Source organism: Coniosporium apollinis (genome assembly GCF_000281105.1).
Source record: "Coniosporium apollinis CBS 100218 chromosome Unknown supercont1.4, whole genome shotgun sequence".
NCBI lineage: Eukaryota > Fungi > Ascomycota > Dothideomycetes > Coniosporium > Coniosporium apollinis.
The window spans coordinates 742,417-759,822 of NW_006913266.1; the positions used below are offsets into that span (position 1 = coordinate 742,417).

Consider the following 17,406-nt stretch of genomic DNA (forward strand, 5'->3'; position numbering starts at 1 on the left):
CTATAGTCGCCGAACCCGTTGTCCTGTAGCAACTTTCTCGCCCAGTGCAACCTGACCAGGTATTTAATCACTGGCCTCCTGTGTTGGTAAGTTATACGGCGTTTGAGGAGCCGTTCAATCTTGTAAGCGGGGTCCTCTATATCTGCCGCTGAGGCCAGTCCAGGCCCGGAGTCGGCGTGGGGTCTTATGCATTCTTCCCAGGTGCAGCAGGTTTAGGTGAGCGGTCAAAATAACTGGATATATCTTTGTTCTTGCTGAGAGCTCAAATTCGTATGCGAGATTCCCGATCTTCTTGACATTAAAATCATCTGCTCTCGTCCCTCCTAGCCTTGAACTTGGGCTTCCATCTACAAGTTTGGATCCAAAACCGATACTGCATAGCTCAGGACTATGAGTATGCGTTCTATTGCAAGGTGTTCTGCTTTACCACTTGAGCGAGGCGTCGAGAAGTCTAATTTCGATGTTGTACTCAGTACGCCGTCTGATTGCTAGCCTCCCTCGGAATCTTTGGTCGCAATTGGTTAGAAGTTGTACTCGGCTGCACGGCTCAGTGCAAAATTCAGCCTCAGAGCATCGGCGATGAAGGCTATGCCTTGAGGCTTATCAGCATCGGCGCATATAAAGTTGACTAGTATTACTGGTTTTTCGTCGCCCTGGAAGCCATCGACGGTCGACAACTTAAGCCGCTTCACCCCGGCGGCGGCAACGGTTGAAAGGGCAGCGCGGAGCTTCGCCTTCGAGTCTTTGTAGAAGGTGATGATGCCAATGTCGTCAACCCGAATGGCCCTGCCGTTGGGTTCGCCGCAGTACAGGATTGGAAAGATGTCCTTCCAGACCTTCGTATCATTCTTTCGCTTTGACCCGAGTGATTCATTCGTCTTGGAGTAACGAACTTGGAAGGTCGAATGCGGTTTTTCTTCCGTTGTGTCTCCTCGCCAAAGCCGTGCGGCTTGTTGTATCTGTTTCAGCAAGCACACTGGAGCTCGGGATTTCCGGAGGTAGGAGCCAGCTGTTTAGCCGGTCCTTGGATCCCGATCAAGCCGCGGCCGCGGCGCTTGCGCTATGTTCTTATAATGCAATGGCTTTAAAGCATCTGGAAGGTGTCAATGTCTTAGCTTCTTCGACATGCTGTGTGATCGCGTGCTGTTGACATACCAGAGGAAGTTGATGCTACCAGTCAACGTCACAATTCTTGTAGACTTGTGTATTTCTTTAGGGACTGCATTAAATCGTTACTCTTAGACCACAGGACGTCGACTGATAAGAGGTATCCGCCTAGGCAACTGTTGTTGCTGTTATTGTTATTGTTACTGCTGCTGTTACTGTTGTTACTGGTGGTTTCTATGGTTGGTGGTGCTGGTTGCCACGGTGGCAGTGGGGTTTCTCGTCATTCTGGCGCTTGGTGCCAACGGCGAGGTGCTCCGAGTTCATGCACCACTTGTACCCGCACAGGTGGAGAATGGTGGTCGGGTCGCTCGACTGCTTGCTCTGCGAAACGGCGGCCAGCAACTGGGGGTTGCAGGACAATGGTGCCGAGAGATGGGCGCGATGCGTGGCGATGATGTGATAGATGTAGATGTTGGCAGAGACTCCTTGAGGCAGGCTCGTCTGCTTGCTGTTGCTTGTTACTGCTGTTAATTTTGTTGCTATCTTTCAGGACGCAGTTGGACGACCGTCCATTTGAATCATGCTTGGTAGTTGGATCATCGACCAGTTGACCGTACGGAAAGCGAGGATCCGCCGACGAAGTCGTTCGTGCAACGGTTATTATACGGCGAAGATAGCGTCAGGAAGCATACAGGTCCCAGGCGGGCGCCAATCAACAAGTTAGGCTGTGATACGTCTTCCTGTGCTTAGTTGTGGTGCGATAAGATAGCAATGGCAGTCAATGTCTGGAGACAATCCTTCCTCGGTAAGAGCTTTGTACGTTTGTTGTATCTGCTCTTGGATGTTGTAACCTTCGGCGTCACGCGTTAGATGCATCAAGAGTTGGTGTAAATTAGTAAGAAATTATGGACGAGGAGGCCAGGACTAGAATCTACAGGAAAGGCTGGCAACGGTGTGAGCGAGAGCTAGAAGCCGTGGAGGATGATATCCGTGCCAGGTCCGTGTCTAAGCGGGCGGCTTCCCGATGGTGATGAATTTGCTGCTAAGGCATTCCTGGAATATGTCGTTTAAGGTGCTAAGATGGTTCTCTGCTCCTCGTGCAGATTAGATTGAAAGGCGTCTAGGCTGCAAGTGCTTTTCAGCGAATGTGTTAGAGTCTCTTAAACGCCCTTGCTCGATTATGAGGAAACAGAAGTTCGGCAGAACTGGTGTTGGCGCGATGAGAGGCTAGATTATGATAGGATTGAGAGCTCCGTGGGATGCCCCTGACGAAGGATGCTTCTGCTGCGATGGCCAACAACAGGTGAGTTATTAGTATTGGACTGGAGCAGAAGCGATTTGAAGGAGGAAAGGATATGAACGAGAAGTGGCTCCATAAAGCGCAGGCTCGCAATAAAATGCCAGAATCAACAATCGTGAAAACAGGGTAATATCAGATGAACCAGGGAAATTACGCCACGCGAGTGCTAACGCCCCCAATGCTACTAACGCAACGGGCATTTCAGCTGTCCTGTAGAACGATCCTCTCCGCTCTGTGCTCGCTCCAAACAAGCCCTATGCCACAAATGTCTGCAGGCAAAGACCACCAAGGGCCCAGATTCGTTTACTGTGCCTCCACTCTGGAGGTCAGCTCCTTCACCATCACCTGCAGAATCTCTGCTTCGGTCTGTAGTCCTAGCCGGACCAGACTCTGCTCGTCCCTTGCCTCTCTCAAGCCGCCTGGCTGCCTCTCCGCCCCCTCTTTCCAGTCTCCTCTCCTGCCTGGATTTCTCCTCTAACTCCCGACTCCGTTCCCAAGACTGCCATATGTCACCGCCAGCTCCGGGACCCCAGACCCTCCGTCTACATCCTTCACAAACCTGACCGCGAGGCCTCCATCCTCGCTGGCGCAGTGCGTGTGCCTCAGAGACCTGGCCGAAGAGGTCTTTGTCCAGGAACTGGTTGGCGAGGGAGAGGATGGTTTCTTCGAAAGTGTAGGCGGAGAAGATTGAGGCTAAGACGCTGCGTAGGTCGGACAAGGAAGGCGAGGAGCGCGAAGCGCGAGTCAGGAAAGCACGCAGGATGCGTAGAAAGGTCGGATGGCGTGCAGACGATTTGAGAGTTGGTATTGAAGGAGATGTTTTTGCTTTGCTTTCCGCTGAGGTAGCAGCGAGGAGAGCGGTGAAGGTCTGCTGAACGGAGCCGCGGAGGGAGTTGATAACTTTGCGGATGTCGACGGGCGATTGTGCTGATCGAGTATCGATATCTCCGGCGGCAGTGGACACGTTCTTGGTGACAGTCACTACAGTGTCGATGAGATCGAGCCAGAGTAGCTCATCAAGAGTCAAATCACTCTCTGACTTGTCAACTGGACGGAGAGGTTCAGTTTCTGGTGCTTTGAATTGGCCCACTGAATTTGTTTGACCTTGACACAACCAGACGCCAACTCGTACGTATTTTTGTACGGCGTCGAGCAAGTCTTCAGCTGCTTCCTCAGTGTTCGCCGTATCTGGGCTCTCCGCTGCGGCATTGAGCAGGCCGGTCAAAGCCGTTTCCAGCGTACGAAGGTGCTTCACGAGACGATCCATAGCATCCTGGACTAACCCGTCTCGAGCCATCAAAATGACTGCTGCGTCAACGACGCCACTGGTTTCCATGGCCGGTAGCACTTGACTGAGGTTCAAGTCGCCCGACCGAAGCAAGCTAACGTAGTCAGCCACATGAGTGGGATCATAACGGCACATCAGCAAAACATAACGGTCCCGGAAGCCAAGTTCAAGACGTTCAATAGCTTGTCCATCGGCTGCTGGGTCCTGAATGCTGGGTTCTAGAAGCGTTCTTAGGATCATAAACTGCGCCTGTGAGCCGTCTTCAAGGCCATTCAAAACGGGTTCCAGCAGATCCGGCGCGTAAGTCACCAGGATCTGAGCGGTCCGAACGCTATTGACGGCCGCTAGATCCTTAGCATGGCGAACGATTACACTTTGAACATCGGCGATTTGTCGTTTGTTAAGGCCTCGATTCGGCCTCAGAATGTCCCCGATACAGTCAAAAACAGCATCTCGATCGCTCAGGTCGTTGAAGTAGGCCTCTAGGAGCTTTGCGTACTCCTTGGCGCCTCGGAAGACGGATTTAAGAACACGATGAAATCCGGCTTTCTGAAATAACGGAATGAGTGAGCCCAGGTCAGATGGATGGTATACTGAAAGCAGATACTCCACGCTCAGCTGGCAGTCCTCCGCGAGCTCTTCTAGAGGATAGTTGCATAAACCCTCCAGCACCCTGTGAAGTACCGATCCCGGCAAGATGATGTATTGAGGATATTTGGGCAAGCTACGCGCAACGAACATGTAGATGTAAATGACATCTTCGGGCTCCAAGGTGTCGGAGGAAGCCAACCCGATCAATATGTTGAGGATGTACTGTCGCGTCGGCGACAAGCGCAGGCCGTCTCTATGCTCCTTCGGAGCTACCCCATTAGTGGACGCATCTTGATTGCCGTTGAGAAAGCTGTCTTCGAACGCTTCGTTGAACATGCTCATTAGGCTGCCTGTGTCGAAGTTCAAAATCAGGCGTAGATAAGGGAGCGATGGTTCTGGGCCTTTGTCTAGCCGTGTTCTGAAGATGTGCCCGCTCCCTTGCGGCCATTCCACAACCTTGCCTGACAGGAGGAATCCGTACAGCTCGGCCTTCGCATCAGTGGCATCTCGCTCAGGAAGGGAAGCACCACTGGGATAGATCCTCCCCGTAAGCGCGTAAGCAAGATAAGTGAAAAGCTTCATCGCAGAAGGTAGGTGTTGTGATTCGAGAGCATCGCCATCCTCCTCATCCTGGTTTATAGTCTTGACGAGTGAAAGGAGCTCAATGAGAGGGGTGATGTAGTCTTTTATGGCCTGCTGCCAAACGTAGATCAGAGCGTCGTAGAGGTTATAGCGTTTGCACAAAGTCGTAACTTGATCAATGTCCATGGTCTGCGTGTCCAATCGGCACACCATCTCTTCCAGTAAGCTGGTCCGACCCTTGGCGGCATAGTACGTAATCAGGTCTTTTAGAACATTAGGCGGCACAGCAGTGACCTCTCCACCTGTGATGTAGGGCTCCAACGCCCCTAGAAAGAGTCCCTCGGAGGAGGCCTCTTTGTATGCTTCATATACATCGTCGAACAAGAAGTCTGTCTCTTCCATGCTCAGACACGCAGTGAACGTAACGGCGGTTAGTTCCACAAGTTGCTTGGTCGTCAAATCACCATGACTTGCACCCTGGGTCCTTCGAAACGTGTATCTCAGCGAGGCTGATATCATGTCCATTAGCTTCTCGTGCACAAGAGCATGTCTTGCATTGTGGTCGTCCGGCAGACCTACTGTCAGCTTATCGGCGTCGCCATTGTAGTACGAAGTCGCAAGCCCGATTGCGGCAATGTAATCGCCCTCTTCCATGAGGGCTAACAACCGGTCGGCCCAATTGGAGAGCGTTCCGACGGAAACTTCGTTGAATCCAAGGAGGAACAGCCGCCCTTTGTAGGCTCTAAAGCTCATGTGAAAGGCATCGGCGACAACGCCATGCATGGATACATCTTCTTCATCCAGTTGTTCAACTACCGGTTGGAGTTGACGGGAAAACAGGTCCTGGTGGAATATGTGCTTGTGAAGGAGATCAAAGGAGTCGGTCATCCGCAAGGAAGTGTCTTCAAGGATCATTAGCCGTTGGCTGATAGTCAAGACACCAAGGACAGATCGACTAAGCCACTGGATGGCAACGATGGCTTCCTCGCAGCGCCATCGACTCCGGGGGCGGAAGTGCAGGTTAGGCGGTGTCTCCTTCTCCTCCTTCTCCTCCGCATCCACGTCGAGTATGGTCAGAACATTGGACCAGCAATATACCAGCTTCGTCCTGGAGGTCGACTGTTGAGCATTGCCGGCCGCGTTCTTCAGCTTCACCGCAGGAAACCAGGCAAGGCAGCCGCTCAAAGTACTGTGTGGTGCGATCTCCTTCGGCCTCGATGCCTTGTGCTGTGTCTGTGCGATAGGCGTAGTAGAAACAACGACGAGGAGGTATGGCGTCAATAGCGCAGTCAGGCCCATGCTGTCGGTAGGCTGTTCTACATTGCCAAGGGGCAGCGGTGCAAAGGCTAGCACAGAGCTAGGTTTACGGGGACGTTCGTCGGAGATCGCAGAGGGCGGGTATCGTCCCAGTATGCGCGTCGTGTTCACACTTCGAGCTACGGCGCCGAGACCCCTTGTTGCGAGGTGAGAAAATGCCATTCCGCCATCATCAGCGGAAACCAATGCGGTATGGCGGGTGCCTAAGAAGCCCACGTGCAATATGGCAGCATCCGTGACATGACCGTCCGCCTTGCGATTACTCAGTTGCTCTCTGTCAAGAGGCAAGATGTGCAGGAAGGGCTTCGCTGGCCTGGAAAGCTCCCACGTGAATATGTGGCCATTCGCATGCCCACCAGCTACAGTAGAATGGTCGGCAGATAAAGCCAGAGAGGTTATGCTACCGCATTCGACGGCTGACAAAGTTAGCAGCGCTCCCGAGTATGGAAATATAAGTGTACCGCAATTGCTTCCGATGGCAAAACGTAAATTTTCAACGACATCGGTATTAAGCGGCGGCCCAGGGGCATGGCCGTAGAGAATCCACAAAATGCGATTCAATCTTACAGTTTATACTTGTGAAGAGGATGTCGCTTATGGCAATACAGGGAGCGGTCTGCGGAGAACGACGAAGCAACGAACTAGCTTACCTTTAGTCCCAGGTCCAATGATCGATTTGAGAGTCTGCTGGTAGTCAAAGACCAGAATAAATCCCTTCGAGGTGCCGATTGCAATAGACGCAGCCACCACAAGACAAGTCGGTCGACCGAAATTCCGCTTGCCCGCCTCAGAGAGAGCCTGACCAGTGATCTTCTTCAGCTTAGTCCACCTGACGACCTCCCACGGCGGCTGCGGAGTATCGGCCTCATCCGGAGCAGGTAGCAGTTGACTTGATATCGAGGATGTGCGGGAATGCGGCGTTAGAAAAGCTGGCGAGAGAGCACGAGGTGACTGGAGAGGTGAAGGCGATAGCCTCGAGGAGAATCTCCTTTCAAACGGTTGCAGCGAAGCTGGATGACGAGGTCGATGAAAATAGGACACTTGCGAAGCCGGTACACTACTGCCTGGTGAAGAGAGTACAGATCCCTATATATCCTCAGAAGACATTCCACATAGAAGCGGAGAGCGGATCCTCTACCTGAATTGAGGGTGAATCATCAGGCGTCGATATCGACTCTCCTGGGCTTGCCGGCAATTTCAATAACGACGTAGTGTCGCTATCTTCCTCTGCCCTGTCGATATTCTTCACTTTGCCGTACCCATCGAAAGTCCTGCCGTCCGCACGAATCGCTGCCTCCTCTGCGACATGCTGCTGCTCTTCTGCGACGATATCCTCGATTGACGGTGTGTTCGTAGCTTCGTTGCTTTGGCGCTCGACATCCAGTACCGATCCATCTCTTGGAGGCTCAGGCGATCCTCTAACAGTCTGGTTTGCGCTGGCATCGCTCTCTCCGGATGTGGAGCTCATGGGTTCCGCCTACTGGTGGGCATCGCTTCGATTGCACGCAGATGGAACGGGCTGGCTCTCAAACAGCACGAGAGATACCCTGGCGGTCGAGACTGTAGCGCTGGTATCTCCGGCGCATTCGTGGGTTACGGGAAGCTTGATACGCGGCACTGGGGGGCCTTGAGTGAGGACAGTTGGTACGTGAGAGCTGATCTAAGAGGTTATTCGGGTCTAGTGTCACACTCCCTACTTATCGTAAACACGTACGAGTACTTCAAGTCGTTCTCGAGAGTTGGAAAGGGTTCACGCAGGTTGCTGGCCGCCTGGCGTCGAGGCTCTATCTCGGGTTGCCAAGCTCAGGTATCTGGAGCATCACCACCGAACCTTTTCCCCACATTCAAGATTCTGGCACGTCAACCTCAATCAAGTCGCGCAAACATGTCCAGTATAGGCCCCGAAATACCACCGCATCTCCTTGCCAAGCGCAAGCGGCAAGCAGAAGAAGAAGAAGACTCCGCTACTGCTCCTGCGCCTAAAGATGGCAGTTCACGATCAAGCAGCCCGGACAGCGGAGAGAAGCGGCGGCGGGTCATCGGACCAGCAGCACCACCAGCGCCTCTAGATGAGTTACCTCCTAACAGCACTCACAGTGATGAGGACAGTAGCAGTGATGACGACGGCTACGGCCCAGCCCTGCCTTCAGGTGATGCTTCAAAAGTATATCAGTAACCCGCTCTTCTAGCTCTCAGTACTGACTTGCGCAGAATGACCATACTACTTCCGTATTTGATGAACCGCCCAGCAGCGCGCCCGAGAAGAAACAAGCACAGCGCGACGAGTGGATGATGGTACCGCCCAAGCAGGATGACCTCGCAGCGCGTATGGATCCTACGAAGACACGAGCACGCAAATTTAATACCGGCAGAAGCGCGAGAGCGCCTGGTCAGAGTGGTGGCGGCATTGACGGTGTCTGGACCGAGACTCCAGAGCAAAAGAGAAAGAGGTTGGAGAACGAAGTGATGGGTGTTACAGCACCTGCCGCAGCCGGCGAACCGGACAGCGGTCGTGATCGCAGAAAGGACGCAGAGGCTGAGGAGACTGCGCGCCGGATCAGGGAACACAATGTAGGCGATGGACAGAGCAGACTTTTCAGGCTCCAGCTGACATATCTCCAGAAATCCCGAGGCGGGTCACTATATGAACAGCACAAAGCACAAACGCCAAAGGACAAGGAGGATGACCCAAGCAAACGGGCGTTCGACAGAGAAAAGGATATAGCCGGGGGCATGAAGATTGGCCATGCACAGCGTAAAGAGATGCTCAACCGCGCTGCTGATTTCGGATCCCGGTTCGCTGGCGGAAAGTACCTCTGAGTTAGATAGTCGCCATTACCCCAATGGATGGATCAATGAAGCCCGTTTAATCACGGATTCCAACGCTGAGCCTGGACGATCGCTAATGATTTTATTGTCATGTTGTATAGTTTGTGCGTCCTACTATGACTACCCGGATCTCACCTCCTTTGCAACAGCATTGCACAGCTCCACCCGTACGCCAGCGCCGGTGAGCACATGTATCCACAGCCGCTGCGTATCGCTCAGCCTGTCGTTCTCGCTCTTGACCTCAGCAAACATGACTCTCTTCCTTTCCGGGTGCCATAGGAAGAGGTCTGGAACTCCCCCACCACGCTGACCGTACTCTTGCGCCATGACCTTGCAAATCGCGCCTAATGCTTCCCCGTCAAAGCACCCGACAATCTCTAATAAGTCGCTGAGTTCGAAAGCCCAGTCGAGTCCAACGACACAAGTCTTCTTCTCATAGTGCTCGTCCCATACTCGTTGAATTAGGTTGCCCGCCTCGCCGTTTCCAATCTGCGCCAGGCGGCGGTTGATCTCGCTGATTCGACTAGGATAGAAAGCATCCGTGTGAAGATCCAGCGGGCATGTCTGATACAGTGTTTGGAAAACATTCGGAATGTAAGTGAACAATACATCATAGAATAGATAAGCAAAAAGCGTGCGGACGATGCCGCCCTCGCTGTGATAGCCCTTCCAGCCTCTCGACCGGTAGTCACTCAGGCACATAGCCTCGACGGAACACTCGCCGTTGTCTTCCGCCGAATCAAGCCAGATGGTCTTGGCCCCTCTCCTGTCAGGAAACGGCGAGCTGTTTCGTCTACTGCTGGTGCCATTCGAGGTCTGCGGGCGTGGCAGCTCTCTCGCGATGCGGATGCCTTCGACCGTAACTTCGACAGCTGCAGCGAGTCGAACGTGGGTAAAGTCATGCTGAGCGCGTTTAGCAACTTTGAGAACCTTCTCGAGTTTGGTGACACGTTTTTGAAGGTCGTAATGGTGGATGACATGCACAAGATTGTCCTGAAGCCCCTCTTCACAAGTTCGGAGCGCGATGCGCTTCCAGTGCTTCTTCTGTGCCTCTTCGCTGCGGCTAGCTGAGGGACTCAGGGCCCACATGTAGTGCTCCTCGAGAAGCGCTTTCCGTTGATACCATGCGCCGCGGCGAGACGCGTGGAACAACCGCTGATCAAGCAGCTCTGTAAGCAACTCATGCTCGCGCTTGTGCTCTTTCAATTTTCCAAAGACATACACTGCTTTGTGGGCGATGCGGGTGTATACCCAAGCAGGCGAGAGTCGCCGCAGGTAGGCGCCTTCGCCGCTCAGGTAAATATTGTCTTCCTTTTCCTGTTCGTCCTGCAGCAAGGCTCTCCAACGTGGATATACTTCCTCAAAAACTTCGAGGATGGCGTGCAGGTCTTCGTGACTCGGTCGGCCGCTGAATTCTAGAACGTTATCAACTCGAAACTGTGTCCGTAGAGATGCTTCAAATTCGAGTAGCAAAGCGCGCGACGCAAAGACGTTAGCTGACCGGCAGACAATGTATTGTGGAAAGTTACGTCTGGCGATTTTCGCAAGTATTATTGTCGTAAGAGATTTCTCTGTCCATTCGGTAGACCTGTAGAATACCAAATGCACCCGTTCGAAAAGCTTCAGTGTGGCTGAGGATAGCCTAATATATGGTCCAGTTTCGCTCATGATCTTACGGACAAAATGAGCATCTCGATTCATCGCGGAGAGTTCGTCTTCATCTTGTGGCGTAGCCGTTCCACCATCCTCATCATCATCCATTACCGAAGCAGATCTGATGGATGTTTCTGTATCTGAACGCTTCAGACTTCTCCATCCTATTCCTGTCTGCTTTTGGCTGGTGCGCCGCAGGGCTCTCAACAATTCTGTTTTGTTCCTTCCATTCACTTTTGCGTCTTTAGCCAGTGTCTTGAGCTCGTCCAATCTTAGCAGCGACGACGCTTCTTCTAAAGTTGTGATCTCATCTTCCGACCTGTCTGCAAATGTAAATAAGGGTCCGAGTTTTGTGCCTGGAGGAGGCTCAAGTTCGCCAGGGCTTATCAATGGTTCCGCCGAGGACGCTGGGAGCGTACGCGACTCCTGCAATGATTTGATAGCTGCACTGATATCTGCGACGTCACTATGGTAGCCCAATCGGTTTATACGGTGCCAAGCAGAAGTTTTACGGAGGAATAGGCGGACATATCTTAACAGTGTCAGTCTGGACATCTCTGTATGTCATAGTATTGGACAATGCTACCTACAAATACTGCGCCTCGTAACTCAATGCTTGCCAATAGCTGAAGACAGCTGTCTCCGCCTCGTCGAAAAGATGGCTTTCATCCAAAAGCACAGTCTCCAATGCCATGTTGAATGCATCAACATAAATCGAGCTCTTCCCTCGAGTCCGTTTGCGGTCTCTCAACCGCCCTTCGGCATCCGCAGCCTCGGCCCCCTCTGCCGCCCGCTGCGCTTCATATTCCTCGACTGCTTCCTTGTCTGTCCTTATAGGCGGCAAAGCGCTCTCCAGATCTGTCTGTCGTCCCGACGAGAGCACCTCCGTACCCTTCTCATCAACATCAGCATCTGGGTCGGGTATGTCTCGCGGAGTGGGCTTCGGCGAGGAAGGTCTGCTTTCATAATCGGACGTGTCGTCGGTTTCGGACTGCTTGGAGCGCTTTACTGGCCGTGGAGAGCTGCTGGCGCCATCGTCGTCGAAATTGGTGGACTTGGGATGTTTGATGCGGCGACCAAGCATCTGGTTGTGCTTAGAGGGACTGACAATCTGCAGGACCATGTTTGCTTGTTAGGTAGGTACGCTGTCTTGCATGGTTCCCTAACTGAGCATGCAAGAACATCGAGTGCGCGTCGCGAGTGGTGCGCCTTCACGAGGTCACAAGACTTCTGAAGCACTCAGAACCCGTTGCATAGCAGTACTTCGTTGCAGAGTTAATCCTCCTCAAAGTGTCCATAATAAATGTTAATGGTTGGTGATATCTAGTAAAACAACATGTATATCCATCCAGATTGAAAGCGACAACGTCTATCCGCTCCGTCATCAAGCGATAGCAACGCCGGCGGCGGGCCCTCACATCGGAGAGACTTGTGCTCTATGCGAGGCGTTTGCTCCTTGATGAATAGGCGGACCGATTGACAACAAGTGGGAGCGCTCTGTTGACGAAGTAGAACTTGAAGTCAGCGCCCAAAACGACGCATGTGGCGAATGCGCACTGCTTTGGGCTGGCTTCAGGCACTTCAAGCCTTGTAGGTCCATATCAGACTATGGCGGGTTCGCGCGACACTCGAGGGGCTTGGGATATGTCTACGTCAACGATGAAGACCTAGACGATGGATCTGATGGATGGGAACAGGAAATCGACCCACTTAACGCTCTTCCAAGCTGTCTCTTTCTACAATACTACGTCAAGCTTGATATCACTCCCTCTACCCTGTTCGCGCTGAAAGCTGACGCTAGGATACTCAGGACAGTGGAGTTCCTATCCTGACCTCATTCTTGCTTTGAACTATCCACCGGGAAAGACATTGCCTAACCAGAGCTACCACCAAATCACACTGTGGTTGCAAAGCTGTCAGGGGACTCACGAATCGTGCTGGTCGGACCCGAAGACGTCCCTTTCACGCAGACGGAGACGTCTCTTCCACGCCGGATAATCGAGATTGCTGACAGTGCTCATTCCGCTCGGCTGGTTGAGATCGATGGGAGAAGGGCCCGTTACATGTGCCTCAGCCACTGCTGGGGAGTCTTCCAGGCGGTCTTGCGTAACAACGCGCGCTACTTTGGTATCTAACAGACGATGGATTTCGTGCGCCGCACTTCCACAAACGTTTCGAGATGCTATGCAGATCACCCAGAGCTTAGGCATTGGACACCTCTGGGTCGACTCGTGTGTATCATCCAAGGCAATGAGGAGGACTGGCGGAGAGAATATGAAATTATGACATCTATATATCAGAATTCCTTCCTCACGTTAACAGCTACGAAGTAAAAAGATAGTAAGGATGATTATTCGGCAACACTGATGAAGCGAAGTGCATCAAGGGACATAGCGCCAGAAACTCCCAAGAGACATTATTTGAAGTACTCGTCCCGACTCAGTCCGCCCGTATAGGACGATGGGGACGCCTATCCTCTACTGACGCAAGCCTGGATTTTTCAAGAGCGCCTGTTGTCACCCCGTGTCGTGCACTTTGCATCGGACGAGTTGTTATGGGAGTGCATGGCGGAGCACACCTGTAAATGCAAAACCTCGTCCCACTTTTCTGGCCATCTGTCAGATCCATTTCCGGTGAAGTCTACATACATGAAGAGGCTCATAAGCAGGCACCCCCTAGCACTTCAGAGGAAGTGGTACGCCTCGTCTCAGTCTACAGCCAGCTGCTGCTTTCCTTTGAGAAGGATAGACTGCCCGCCATTGCTGGAGCTGCGAGCAGATTGGAATATGCCGGGGAATTGACCGCGGCTACCTTGCTGGGCTTTGGCGAAGTACCTGGCCGAGGACCTCTTTTGGTAACGGAGAGGTCCTGCATATTCCCACAAGAAACTCCGGATATACCATTCGCGCGGGTTGAACCTCGCACAGGCCCTGCATGGTCGTGGACTTTTATCAAAGCAATCATCGACTGGGAACATCTTCGTATGCGCGAGCTGCTAAGACCCGCAAAGCTCAAGGACATCACACTGCACGCCTGCGGGAACATATATGATTGCCCCGATCAAGTTGTTCGAGAAGAACGAACATTTTTGACACTCTCAGGTCGCTTGCGGTCCGCAACCATCAAGTCAGAATATCCTCGAAATGAATACGGTGGCGATTCCGCTCCATCCTCTCGGTGAAGAAAAAGAGGTTCGAGTTATACGAGGATAGCCCCCTTTGCAGCGGCGCCGTTAGGAATCCTCAATACTCCCATGATGAGACGGTGTTCCTGTTAAGGATCGCTACTCTCGACACCATCTCCCACGAAACCCACGAGGGTGTCGCCGTGGGACCGGGTGGCACCGCCGATTACAGTAATTGGGAAAGAATGTTCTTCCTCGTGCTTAGATCTGTGGATTTGGCACCTCATGCTTTCGTACGCATAGGCGTGGCCTTGCATCGGTTCCGCGAGGTCGAGATGCCTTGGTATAAAGCCCGTGAAATTGAAGGCATAGTCAAGCTAATCTAAGGACTTCACAACGTGGTGATGGGCTCATTGCTCGGAAGTGTCTCGTCTTCTGCGGCGCTCGGCTCATTCACATCGGATCCAGACCTTGGAGACACTTTAATGCAGCAGAGAGACCGTAAGGATATAACATGCAGAACGAGGAAAATCTCTAGCATTGGCTGTAAAGGCACTAGCGGTTCTTGATACGCTGGTACAGAACCCGTGATAACAAGCTCAAGCACATACACAGAGGACTGTCCGCATCCTTGGGACGAGCATGGCACTGGAACAACTTGTCACAGTACTCTATATTCATTCCGTTTGCAATGCGGTCTTGCTCACGCCAGAAACAGTCATTCGCTAGCAACGAACGACAGGATGTTCGCCATACACAATGCAATCTCAGTCTACTCAAAACTCGTCTAACTGCGAGGTGCAACCATAGCAAGCGGGCCGTGTCGGCCTGGCAGCACAATGCGAGACATGTCAAATGAGGTAGTGTACGAGTATAGCACACCATTTCTTCATCACAGCATCTCTGGAGAGCACCTGAAGCATGGGATTTTGCGGTCTGAGTAAAGTTTTCCTGTTCTCTTGCGTACCAGGATCTGGAGCTGTTTTCCTCTCATTTTCTATTCGTCAGTCAAGGCTAGTCTAGCCAGTCACTGGAACTTCCACAGTTCCACTGCCATGGCTTTCACTCCCCGGCTGCTCCCTCACTCCTACTCAAACGGCATCACCTACCGCTCAATCACTCGTCTCTCAGTTCTCACCTCGTCTCGCCGCTAGAGCTCTGCCTACTTTCCTACCTAGCAGACAAAGTCGCTGAGTCACATTGAGCCTCCTATCGACACCGCAGTTTGGGCAATTTTGGCAATTGTGTTCGCACGTCGAGCATACTGCACCGGTCCAGCCGGTCGAGCAGTTGCAGCAGAGCGATAAAGATGGAGAGGTTGGCATTTCTAAAGCGATAGGCTCAGGGGTTGACAAGGATTGGATCTGTCGGGCCGGTAAGCGAAATGGGTGGTTTAGAGCCGGGCTTGAGGGAATCTGCGTAAGCGACAGAGTAACTGGGATATATAAGTCGTCTTCGCGGCGTAAAATCGGCACAATAAGGACAATGCTAGCGGTGTCCGTAAGGATAAACAATGGCTTTGTTCTGCGACAAGACCCAGGGAACATTGCATTCGAGTGACTTGGCGATTGAGTTTCATACAAGATTCCTCACAACAGCAACATAATCGAAAGTCTGGAAACGGTAGAGTAGCAATTGGTGATGGAGACGCGGGTCCAAAGTGCCTACGATGATCGCCCCCCCAAATACAGCCCTTCAGTATCATGAACAGCTCACTCAAATCAAGCTCTTTCGCCTTGAATGACTGAGAGAAGATACATCTAAAGCGCCTTTCCATGCAGCCAACCTGTAAATGCAGATTTGAGCGCCAGTGTATATGCAAGCCTCACAATGCCGTCCGTATCAATCGCAAACGAGTATGAACCAGTCGAGCCGGATATAGCACCGCTGACTCATGAATCCATCAGATACAACTCGCCAGCTTTCCTTCCGTTGTCTGTCAACTAAATACTCAGCGCCGTTCCTGGTGCAACTTCAGCAGCGGCATCTGGCACCACTATGGACTCAAGCGGCTTGTTTAGCGCTGCCGGCGGCACCCTGATCTTCTTGGTTTGACTGTCCTCTCCCGCCTCCTCCATCTGCTTGCGCTTGTTCTCCTCTCTTGCATTCGCCCTCTTCGTAGGCTTGTCGACCCGGTTGTTGAGGCCTAGCCTATCATCCACGTCCTTCGCCAGATCCCTTAGATCTTCAAAGCCCAGTGCCTCGATGAGCTGTTCATATCCCTTGCTTTGGTTCATCCGCATGTAGCTCGCTTCCTTGCCAGGTATCATCTGGCTGAGCAGGAATTTCGTATTGCCCCATCTATTCTCCACCTCCAGCGCGAACTGCATGTACTCCCTGACAAGCTCCTTCCAGCCTGCACGGCCGCCATCTTCTTTCGCCCTGAAGACACTGGAGTTGCGCTCAGCGGCCGTGGCAATCATGGCGCCGTCGCAACCGTACTCCTGCATAAGCTGAACCGCCTGTTCCCGATTCTCCACATCCCCATTCATAACGCACGCCACGCCTGCCTCGCGACACACTCCAGCGATCATCTTCAGCTGCTCCCTAATCGCGCGCTCTCTGGGCCGCATAGGTGTAGTCCGACAATGCACAGTCAATCCCGTAATGCCCGTCTTGACGAGCCTCCTAACCAGCGCCTCCGTCTTCTCAGGCGTCTCTAACAGCCGTATCTTAACCGAAATACCGATCTCATGCGGCTCGCCCACCTCCTTAACCAGCGCCTCCAGAATTCTGCACAGCGTATCCGGCGTCCGCAACAACGCCGCGCCCATGCCTCCGCTTGTGGAAAATGGCTTTGGACACCCACTGTTGACGTCGATGCCCGCAACATCTGCGGCGACGAGCTTGGCGGCCTGGACAGCGGTCTCGGGATTCGCGGTGCCGATCTGGAAGATCAGCTTCTTGTGCTCTTGAGTGGGGTGGAGGCGGTATATGACGCTTTCGCGCTGATCGGGGTTGTGTGCGGAATTCTTGAGGCCGTTGGAGGAGGGGCGCGTGAAGTCGATGGTGTTGGTCATGGGGTTTTCGCGCCGTGTTGTGCCTATTAGGGCGCGGTCGATGGTTTCTGGACCTGGGGAGGGAAAAGAAGACATTAGTTCTCTGCGCCTTCATAGGTACATGACACGCCTTGTAAGCAATGAGCATACCCCACACAAGGTCTGCGCCATACTTGAGCGCAAGCAGTCGCGATGGCAGCTCTCCGGAGCGGACCATCGGCGCAAGGACGACCTTGCCCCGGTAATCGACGCCATTCTTAGGGATTGGGATGCGCGGCGGAGACGATGTCATGATGCGTGTAAGTGCTCGAAGCATCCCATAACCGACAAGCTTCTGAGGACTGCGTGTGGTGACAGTGGTGGGTGCGAGTCGATCATTGAAAAGTTAAGGGTGTACTTGGCACGTGATTGCCGATAAGACCACTAGGTACCTAAGTACCGGCTCCAGCGCCGTTGTCAAATCCAAGGGACTCTACCGGGGTCTCTGTTTCAAATAGCATACCTAGCCAACACAGTCTAGAAAGGGGCTGGTATGATTCTGTTGTAGGCTTTGTGTCGAAACGATGTTTGTCTTCGGAGAGCGCAATGAAGTAGTGAAGGGCTAACTTTGAGACAC

The 17,406-nt window shown here is 52.7% G+C and overlaps 4 protein-coding genes across 4 annotated transcripts; 1 reads left to right on the plus strand and 3 right to left on the minus strand.

Annotated features, from left to right (window-relative positions):
* Positions 1 to 2,710: 2,710 nt before the first annotated feature.
* W97_01328 (uncharacterized protein) lies at positions 2,711 to 7,653 on the minus strand (the record flags this gene model as incomplete). Its single annotated transcript, XM_007779236.1, has 4 exons — positions 2,711 to 2,881; positions 2,967 to 6,601; positions 6,836 to 7,271; positions 7,324 to 7,653. 4 exons carry the CDS (start codon positions 7,651 to 7,653, stop codon positions 2,711 to 2,713), a joined length of 4,572 nt encoding a protein of 1,523 aa, XP_007777426.1.
* Positions 7,654 to 8,070: 417 nt separating this feature from the next.
* On the plus strand, positions 8,071 to 9,005 carry W97_01329 (uncharacterized protein; the record flags this gene model as incomplete). Its single annotated transcript, XM_007779237.1, has 3 exons — positions 8,071 to 8,349; positions 8,397 to 8,756; positions 8,808 to 9,005. The coding sequence occupies 3 exons, from the start codon at positions 8,071 to 8,073 to the stop codon at positions 9,003 to 9,005; spliced, it is 837 nt and encodes a 278-aa protein (XP_007777427.1).
* A 129-nt stretch (positions 9,006 to 9,134) lies between these two features.
* Positions 9,135 to 11,790, minus strand: W97_01330 (uncharacterized protein; the record flags this gene model as incomplete). Its single annotated transcript, XM_007779238.1, has 2 exons — positions 9,135 to 11,199; positions 11,258 to 11,790. 2 exons carry the CDS (start codon positions 11,788 to 11,790, stop codon positions 9,135 to 9,137), a joined length of 2,598 nt encoding a protein of 865 aa, XP_007777428.1.
* Positions 11,791 to 15,734: 3,944 nt separating this feature from the next.
* On the minus strand, positions 15,735 to 17,082 carry W97_01331 (tRNA-dihydrouridine synthase 2; the record flags this gene model as incomplete). Its single annotated transcript, XM_007779239.1, has 2 exons — positions 15,735 to 16,864; positions 16,941 to 17,082. 2 exons carry the CDS (start codon positions 17,080 to 17,082, stop codon positions 15,735 to 15,737), a joined length of 1,272 nt encoding a protein of 423 aa, XP_007777429.1.
* Between the last annotated feature and the right edge of the window lie 324 nt (positions 17,083 to 17,406).